Genomic DNA, 10022 nt, shown 5'->3' on the forward strand with positions numbered 1-10022 from the left:
AAAAAAACCTCTGCTTTGCTCTGGCTGGTCACTTTTAAGTCGGTCTTTAAAATAGCACTCATTCCCATCGAGGAGCAAGAGAACAGACTATTTAGAAGCCTCAACGACCCTGTGGCCAGGAATAGAGGGGATTAGGGCAAATTGTCTAGGAGGCCAAGAAAAGCAACTAAGTCGATAAATTGCTGGAGAATAAACGACCACAACGAAATCAGAAAATCCTTTGGAGAATGGAGCTGGATAAGGGATGGAGAAATGAAAGCCAGATTGTGTTTTTTTCCCAAAAACGTTGCATCTGTATTTCGTTCATGGCAGGGGGAGGTCTGGCTTGTTCAAAACAGTTAGGACAACTCAGATCTTAAAACAACAGTACGCGCTCCCCTGAACCGGACCCCGTCTTCCATCACGGCACCCCAGAGCATAGGAGGGCTATCGGTTATCCCTTGGAAAGCCAAATTTGCGAAATCCAGGCTATAGCAACTGGCCTGAATTTGCAAGTGATAAATGATACTCCTATTCTGTATCTGATTATTTTTACTTTTTTGGCTCCGGAACGGGGCTCGGTTCCAAAAGAGGAAGCACCCTCCACGCTTTTCGCTAAGGCTTCGACGGACTGCCAGCTCGGGAGAAAAAGATCGCCCTTGAGAAGAGACGCCTCGTCTAAACTTTGGGGCAGAACTTTCTCCTCCTCGCCGAAGCCCCGCCCCCCGGGCCTCGAGGCCCCGCCCCCTCCTCTCATTGGCCACCCGGGAGAGAGGAGTTCCGTGCCTGCGCCGGCGGAAAGGTTGCCTTGGCCACGCATCCCTGTGTGAATGCATGACGTTCGCAAAGCTGGCGCCAGGCTGTCTGGAGCTGCGAGTTAGATCAACACAGCTGGAGGGGCAGAGACACAGCTGGGCAAAGGGAGCAGATTCCTCAACAAAAAATAGGATTGTGAGAAAAGTACTTAAACAAAAACAGTTCAAACAAAAGCCTTAATGACATCCTTTCATAAAAAAAAAAAAAGAAAAAAGGAAAAAAAAACGCTCGCAGGACTGGGGGAAAGGGAGGGGGGACAGAAAGGGCAGGGATGCGCCGGAGGGCGCGCGCGCAGGCGAAAAGGGGGTTCGCCGACTGGGAGGGGAGGAGGGCGCGCGCGCTGCTGCCGGGCTGTCGAGCCCCCCAGAAACGGAGGCGAGGATAGTTAAGCCTGGAGGCGCAACGGGAGGCCTCTAGAGCCGCCGCGGGGCTTACATGACGGAGGAAAGGCCTTTGGGGTGGGCCCCCCTCCTGCGCTCCCCGCTGGACCCAGATGAGAGCCAGTGCGTTTAGGACGGCGGGGCTGCGCTTTTCTGAAAGCGAGCGTTCCCCTCCGGGGTCCTGGAACTGCCGCGTTCTCGTTCGTGCTAATGGGCATCTTTTAAAATATAAATAGCCATAGTTGAGGAGGCTGGGGGCTGGGGGGAGCGAGCATCCGCGTGGTCCAGGCTGACTGCGGTGCCTGGTTTGAAGCGTTCATTTGGAAATCCCTCCCGTTTGCAGTTTTGCAACGAGCCTCCCTGAAATCAGGGCTCCTTGCCTCCGCATAATGATGAACTGGTCGATATCTACATATATCTCATGCCTTTGCTCTCACAAAGAAGAGAAGCTGCAGAAAGTGAGTCTGTTCCAAGTGAACCCAGCCAGCAAGAGTTACAGAACTGGAAGTTGGGTTTTTCCCCCTCCCTTGCAAAGAAGGAGGTTACCCTGAGGTCAGTCTAGAATACGGTTGCCTTTTTTTGCTTAAGCAGTGAAAATTGGCCAGGCCAAAGAAAGGAATGGAAGGAAGACCGGGACAGTTACTCAAATTTAAACCATTCAACTGGTTTGAATAACAAGCATGCATACTAAATGTTCTTAAAAAATTTTTTTCAGTTACATGGACTGGAATCATTTAAGGAGGGTGGGGTGTCTCTCCCCCAGTGCATCAAAGCATCCCCAAAGCAACACTTGATTTTTAAAACTGAGAAATGTAAAGCGGGAGGAAACTTGGGAAAACAATATCGTGGTGTGGTCGAGGGAGTGAAAGAGGGCTCAGAAAGCAGATATTTTATTTAGAGAAATCATGGTAGAATAGAAGGAAGAGGAGAGAGTTAACAGAGGGCAGGTAGGCTGGACACGTTCTTGGGGGTAGGAATAATTTACCCCAGGTATTCCAAAATTAGACTTCAGACTATAAAGAAGCACATGGCATATGCCAGTGTTGTCCAAACTTGGCCACTTTAAGATGAGTGGACTTCAACTCCCAGAATTCCCCAGCCAGCATGGCTGGCTGGGGAATTCTGGGAGTTGAAGTCCACTCATCTTAAAGTGGCCAAGTTTGGACAACATTGGCATATGCAAATGTTGTTGTCATCGATAATACCGAGCAAAATCTCCAAGCTTTGTGCCTGCTAACCTAACCCTTTGTATTTGGCAGCAAGCTTTCATTGAGTTGAATGGGATTTACTCCCAAGTGAATATAGGAATGCAGCCTTATTCTCTTTAGTCCGTTTCTAAATAATCAAGTGGGGGGGGAAAGTCCAATAGGCAAACTTCATGGATGCTTAAATGGTTGACTAGTTATGTTCTCACGTCATGCTCACGCAGGTGAGATACAAACCTAGTGTCTGCATTCATGCTTGTGTGTGGCTTAGTGTGAAGTTTGAACCAAGGCCCTTTGGTTCATTTATGGTTCAGTGTATTGTGTAAACCCTCAATAGAGGTTTCAACAACATCTGAACTTCAAGAGCCAAAGAAAACGAATGGGTGAGGGTAGTGTGCTACATTTCCTATGCCTGTTCCAGGGAATGTCTTACAGCTAGAAGAAATTCCTGGGAAAAGTCAGGGAATGATATAAAAGCATATGACGCAGGAGCCTTTGGTGAGGGCATTTCCACCCTGTGCTAATTCAAGCGCTGTTTAGAACTTCTGCAGTCCCATAACATCTGCTCTGCTGGCGAGCTGAGTCAATTCATTTTTGGCATAAGTATATTTGAAACTAGTAAAATGTCCTTTAAAAAATGTGCTGCAAGTCTGTGGATGGGGTGGTGGTGGTGTCATTCTCCATTTACAAGAACGCCTGCGTTATTACCCCTCCCAGCTCCTGGGATTCAGCTCTTTCAACAGAAAAAGGGGCTGGATGGCTGTGTAAGCTGATGGGATCGTTTTCAGTATAGCCAGACAAATGCATACAACACAAAGTAAGGTTGTGAAAGGGATCTGTGTGCTTGTAACCAATTCAACTTCATTTCTCTTTTGCTATGAATAAGGCGTGGAGCTGAGGGGATTTCTGTTACTGCAGGTCCCATGCAGCTTGATCACTTCTTGCTTCTTGGTCTTCGCTTGCAAGACTGAAGTTCAAGCATCACTTCTCCAAGCCTGAAACACATTTGTAACATGGTCCCTCTACCCTTACCCATCCATTCTGAGAAGTCAGGCTGACATCCTTCCGGGCTCTTTATTTAAGCTTCAGGCACTTGCTAATGACCATCTTCTGTTTTCCGCCTGTTACCCCTTCCATTCAACAAATCCTGGTGACCAGATGCAAGAGAACAGTGCATGACATGAATTACACTGGCTGAAATTCTCTTCTTTTGCACGACAATATTGGGTAGGGTTTATGAGTCCAAAATATCTAGAGGGCCCCAGGATGTCTATCCTTGGCTTATTATGTATTTGCATACAGTCTAAATTCTATAAATAGCAGAAGCTCTTCTGCCTTTGGAACACTGATGCCCCAGGTGGTTAGAAGATTTTCTCTTCCTGTCTTTTGTTTTAGTTGGATGGATGTTCTACCTTGTTGATTCTTCCTCTTTCAGCATGAGAAAAAAAAATGAATTGAGGATCTCTGGGACTTGTAGTCTTTAAATAAGCGTAGGGCATCATAACACCCATCGCTTTGTCCAGCATGTCTAACACTGGCTGGATACAGGTTTAGTCTTCTATCCTAGAAGAAAGTTTGGGTCAGAAATTAGTAATTGCGTACAGCATGATTTGTTCTACCACATTTTCCAGTTGGGACATCCAAACAAATATGGGCAAACAAGTTTCCATAAATATCCTCAAGCATAACCTGCAATTTAGCCTCATTTTTCCCATCCAGATAATGGCCTTGCAATGCAAGCTGGGTATTAGGGTGCGGAAGACTTCCATCTAGTATGTCATAGATGACATCTCTGAATTCCCAGTCATAAGGGAACAGTAGGAAAAAGGACAGGATTTGCGGGTAGAAGTTTTGACACTTTTTTTTAAAGTCAGGAGATCATTTTTTTAAATTAGGTGATGCTCAAGAAATTTAAGCCTACTTCAGAACCCTCATAAAGGCCATGCAAGCTAAAACAATCTACCAGACACTGGTGGGAGCCACAGTTTCTTACAAATACAAAGAATTCCAAAAATCTGCCTGAAGTATCCAAAACCATTGATGTATTTTAAAAATTCCACTGATCAGTGCAGATTTAGCTTGATAACAAACAAGTCATCTTTGCAGACTTTAGCTCGTTCTATGTTCTCTTTCTACAACCTGGTGCCCTCCAGCTGTGTTGGATCATCTCCTGTGATCCCCAGCCTGCATGGTGGTTCCTGGGGGTTTGTGGAAATTAAAATCCAATGTAGCTGGAGGGCAGTGAGGTGGGAACAGGAACTACATGACAATCAGTTGGCTGACTGATGACTTGAAGTTGCTATTGCTTTTTCCCCATTAGAATGGGTCACTTCTGGTGGTGCCCAAGTCATCTTGAGAGCAGTAAGCTGTCTTAGCCTTGATTAAAAATAATAGGATCACAATAGGCCAGAATTTTTTAAAAAACATGGTTTATTCAAACCACTCTAGTGCTTAACAGTAATGTTTTTGGTTACCCTAGTGCGTGAAATCACCCATGCAGGCTTAGGGTTGTGGTTTGTTAAATAGACAATAGTTTCAAAAAGAAGAATCTTCTGTCATTATATCCTCTATATATTCAAATAAATAATTAATACATTGGCATATGTATTATTTAGAAATATATGCAGAAGGACTAGATTGACTATTTTGTGCCAGTTTATTTTTGAGTTCATCTTATATTTACCACTTTTTTTCCCCCAAGGATTAAAAAAAAGCTGGCTGTTCTAAAACCTCTTAGCTGTTCCTCTGCTGTTAGGGAATGTTTGTGTATTTATTTGTCAAATAAAAGATTTCTGAATGCAATTCCCACTTTCACTGTACTCTCACACCACAGAAACTCATGTTTCCACTATCATTACTTTTGGACCCAATCTGTTTTCTCCATCATAACCTCAGCTTTCCCCGCAATTAATTTTCTTTTCTTTTCTTTTTTTTAAACTTGGTCACAAGATAATTCCTGACGCCAGAAAGTCTGGAGGTCATATGAGTAGCAAATTGAGGAACAAGGCGGCACTAAGTCCGTACAAGTTTGCCTCCCCCAATCATGGAGGGGGGTGAATCTAAAACCTTGGGAAAAGTTATAGCTTTTAAACGTTGAAAGGTTAGGCGAAAGGAGGAAAGGCAGCGGGGAAAATCTGGCGTTTTCTGTGGTCTACGTATCTGGCGCCTCTCTCTGCTCCATTCTCCCCCCCCCATCATTATTTTAATGAAAAAGGGAAAGGGAAAGATGCGATCGACGTATCTTTTGAACATAGCTGGACTTCACTGAATGGAAGCGGGGGGGAGGGAGGAGGGAGGGAAGCGCCGTTTGATGGCTAGCCCCGCCCCCTTTGCCATCAGAGCTTCCTCATTCCTTTGATGTCCTCTGCTATGTGGTGTCCGCCGAAGCCAATAGAAACCTGTTTGGCTGTTGAGCCGTCTTGTCAACGTTCCATTCCAACCTTTTCGCTGTCATCGGAGGGGGCGGCGCTTCGGCCTCGTTTGCCTAAAGGGGCGGGGCCGGCGCCCGAGAAGACAAAAAGCGCCGCTGACAGCGCTGGCGCTTTGCGGGCAAAAGTGTCTTCGTGCGGACCCGAGTAGGAGAGCCCGGCGGAAAGCGTCCCTCCGCCTCGTTGGCCGTGGCCTGTTTCCATTTCTCGCCTCCCCGCGGCTGCCCGTCCCCCACCCAGCATGAAAGCCATCAGCCCGGTGCGGTCCGTCCGGAGCTGCTACGAAGCCGTGTGCTGCGTCTCGGATCAGAGCCTCGCCATCGGCCGGGGCACCAGTAACAAGAGTCCGGCTCTGGAGGAGCCGATGAGCATCCTCTACGACATGAACGACTGCTACTCCAAGCTGCGCGAGCTGGTCCCGGGCATTCCGCAAGGCAGTAAAGTCAGCCAGGTGGAGATCTTGCAACACGTCATCGATTACATCTTCGATCTCCAGATCGTGCTGGAGGAGCAGGCGAAGAAGGGGCAGGATCCCTCGGCCGAGGCTTCTCTGCTCTCGTTAAAAGTAAGGAAGGCAGGGGGGCGTCCTCAAGGGTAGTAGGAGCAGCCCCGCAACGTAGGGAGTGGGGACCTAGTGCCTTAATGGTAAGCGTCCCCGAGACTCATTCCTCGACCTATTTCTCTTTCCCACCCATCGCGTTGGCCCCTCGAACTACAACGCCCATCGTCCTCAGGAGGATGGAGAGCGTAGTACTGTAGTCTGGGGTCGCCCGTGAGGCTCCTCGCCGATGCCGCCAGATGAAGGGCGCGGACGGCTTCTGGCAGCCCGTTGCCGGTCCCCGCGTGCGCCGCTGGGTCGGGAGCCGCTTCGTTGGTGGGGGAGTCGGGAGGGAGGGGGAGATTCATTATCCCGGGCTTGTCCTGGAACAAAAGCCCTGGGAACGCGTTTGGGTGAGCCGGGGAGGCGCCGAGGACTTCGGCTGCCTGCGTAAACTGAGCGTCCAGTAAACTCTTTTTAAGTCCACTTACCGGAATTTCTGTTAAGTTCTGTTTGCAGCTCAGTTGGGCGCTCCGTCGTCCTGTAAAGAGAGTTGGTTTAGTTTCGGGGGGGGGGGGAGCCACTCACAATTCCTTCAAAACTGGATTAAAATTTGGCCTCTCAAAGTGGATCCTGCAGGAGGCACAGGAGCAACAAGCCTGGTTTTGTGATCCTGAGTCTCCAATCTCAGTAAAAAGCCAAAGATTTTTACTTTAAAACCGGAGCCTTTGCTTCTAAGGAATAGACCTCCTTGAAAATCGGGCTTGCTTGAGAGTAAGACAGCATTGAGGGTGACTGCTGTCTGTAGTTTCCTTGGTAGGAAGCCCCATAAAAACCTAGGGGTGTTATTTTCAAGCAAGCTCACCCAGGTCGCCCTTCTGTGTTTTACTCAGTTGTGAGTAAATAGAGATTTGAAGAAGAAAGGTTCATCCGGCAGAGAGACCTTTGCAACCCATCCTGGATCTTTTTCCAAAAGCCTGTGCTAAGTCCACTGCTGTTGGTAGAGCATAGTAGTGGGGGAGAAAAAGAAAGAAAGAGGCATACAGGTCTAGAAATTGACAGTCTGCAGAACTTGGTACTATATTTAAAAGTTGAGTCAATATTTCTTCTCTTTTTTTCCCCAAAGGCGGCCGAACTTGCATCGGAACTCTGTTCAAAGGATGAGCGAAACCTTTGCCACCACTAATGTCTTAACAGGTACGGCCAACTGACGTGACATCCTCGCTCACCCCCTCCCTGGCCTTCCTTCCTTTAGCCAGGAAAGCCTCTTGGATCCTACAAAAGGATGAAACCTTTTTTAAGGGCTGTTGGCTTAGAAATCTAGGTTACCCCACAGTAGCCTTATATGACTCCTCTCTGGCTAACAGAATGCGTCTTTTATGCCCCTTGTTCCCGCTGCCAACTCTGCAGCAGCTTGGGTTCTTTTCTTTTCTTTTTTTGCCTGTAAATGGAGTCATTATTTTTACAATGTCATTCTTTTAATAGCTTTAAGTCTCTGCAGCTGCTTAAACAGCCCTGTTGAAATGAGTGAATCAAGAGGCACTCTGCACTCGGCCCACTTTCTCCCCCCCTCCCCGTTAGTAGTCAGGAAGACACAGCTCTACAGTTGTCCCCACTCTCTGGAATCTGTAATTTTAGATCCATCTGCAGCGAGTTCCGAAAGAGAAGAGCCCATGGCGCTCTGCCTTTTGCCCCTCCTTCCTTTCCCCTTTCCTTTTGGTTGTGTTGGTGCCAATTAGCCAGCCCCCAGCTTGAGTATTGGAGGCTGATTCCTTATCAGCTGGAGGTACATAAAAGTTTCCTTGGAGGCGCCAGGCTGTCTGCAGACCTGCCTCTGATCTGTTGCTGAAACTGACAAGAGCTTTTCTCTGCTCCCCCCCTCCGCTTTCCCCCACCCATTCAGGCTGCAGGTGTGGGATCCTGACACTTGGTTCTCTCCAGTGAAAGAAGGGGGAAAAAAAGAAGGAAAAATAGACCTTGACTGGAGGAAGAATCAGCTGTTTGAAACCGTGCATCCATAATGGACAGACCTCCGCCTTTATCTTCCAGATAAACTGTGGAACGTGGTTACCCAAGGCAATTTCAAACTTGACTGGGTCTTCCAATAACAACTTTTTTTTTTTTTTTTTTACTTCTGTGTTACTTTTATCTTCCATCTGCCTGAAAACAAGAAATTCTGCAGGCCAGGAGTGGGGGTGCTGGGGGGGAAGCAACTGCCTTTTATTGTCAAAATACTTGTCGGATTGCTGCATTGCACAAGAAGAAACTTGGTATCCTAAAGCAGTTTTTTGCAAAGGTAGAACAAGGGGGAAAAACTCTTGAGCCATCAGATTTGTACTGCACACTGTTCTGGCTGGAGGGATCTCAGAGAAATGTGGACTGCATACTTCCACAGTTGCAATGCTTGGCGAAGAGATCTGTGGAGAGATCTGTTTTTTGTTCTTTTTTTTAAAAAAAATGAGGCAAAAGAAATTGCAGATAATGCAGCTTGTGTGTGTATATTTTGGATTATAGTTTTTTAACTTCAGTTTTGGGCAGGGGTGGGAAGGGATGTAAGAATATGAAAGCTTGAACTCACTGGAGGTGGTTGAGCCTCATGAGTTATATTGTTGAACTCTATAATAGAGATGACATGTACCTTTTTTTTGGCAGGAAGGTGAATTTCTGTATCCGAGAATTGTACTTGCTTTGTAAAAAAACCAAAAAAAACTTTTTATAAAAGTTTCTTAATAAATTTTAAACTTTTTTAATTCCTTGCAAATTTTTAAGGGTTTTTTTTTGGGGGGGAGGAAAGGAATTGCCTTAAAAGTAACGTCTAATGCGCATACATAGCCAAGTACAGCTTGATCACAGATTTTTTTTTTTCATACTAAGAAGTTTAAGTCACACTATTTTAGTGTGGTATAATCATTTTGTTCAGCTGCATTCTGAAGAAGAGGTCTTCTAAGGACCCCTCATCTTTGTAAATTGTAACTTCTTAGAATAATTTTAATTCCGTTGGCTTTATTTTAAATATTTGTTTAACCTCCCAATTTAAAACAATGGCCCTAAATCTGGAGGCGGCCAACATGAGCTTCAAGTTTACTGGTTGCATTAAAAGATGTTTAGCAAGGAGGAACACTGTTCCTCTGAGTTATTAGGGTATTAGTATAAAACTCCTGATTGCCAAATCAGGCTTCTTGCAAACTTGCATTGGCAAGGAAACTGCCTGTTGGAAATAGGAGCATAATCTCTCCAGGGAAAGTGCTGAAAATTGTCAGCCAAGAGTGGGCCCGAAATATATCTGGATTTAGCAGGGGGTTTTGTTAGTGAGGTTGTGAGTCTCCCGTCCTGTGCTGATAATGTCAAAATGGAAGGCAGATTGACGTATGCAGGAATTAAGTGTTCTGTGACAAAATTGGGAATTGTATTCTTGGGTATGCAGACTTACTCAGTTCTTCCCTAAATGGATTTCACATTTTCTGGGTACGTGCATTGTGCTAGCCGTAATATGGCTTTTATTTTGGCCTGGTACGTGAGTGAATCCTGCTGCTGGTTTGTGGGGAAAAAAGTGTTTATGGTGTGGTATGCAACCTGGCTTACTTGAACTACTGTGAAACAAGCCTGTGTAATGCTTAAAGTACTTGGAGATTTGGCTCCACTGTGGTGTTCACTGGGGAAACTTTTTTCAATCATC

At 46.2% G+C, this 10022-nt stretch overlaps 1 protein-coding gene across 1 annotated transcript; it reads left to right on the top strand.

Annotated features, from left to right (window-relative positions):
* Window positions 1-5907: 5907 nt before the first annotated feature.
* On the top strand, window positions 5908-9107 carry ID3 (inhibitor of DNA binding 3). The gene is made up of 3 exons (XM_007425766.3): window positions 5908-6373; window positions 7473-7543; window positions 8250-9107. The coding sequence occupies exons 1-2, from the start codon at window positions 6050-6052 to the stop codon at window positions 7530-7532; spliced, it is 384 nt and encodes a 127-aa protein (XP_007425828.1). The 5' UTR covers window positions 5908-6049; the 3' UTR covers window positions 7533-7543; window positions 8250-9107.
* Window positions 9108-10022: the final 915 nt, after the last annotated feature.

This window comes from Python bivittatus, unplaced genomic scaffold (genome assembly GCF_059951505.1).
Source record: "Python bivittatus isolate LINGU-HERP-01145 unplaced genomic scaffold, Pbiv_v1 ctg000310_np1212, whole genome shotgun sequence".
Lineage (NCBI taxonomy): Eukaryota > Metazoa > Chordata > Lepidosauria > Squamata > Pythonidae > Python > Python bivittatus.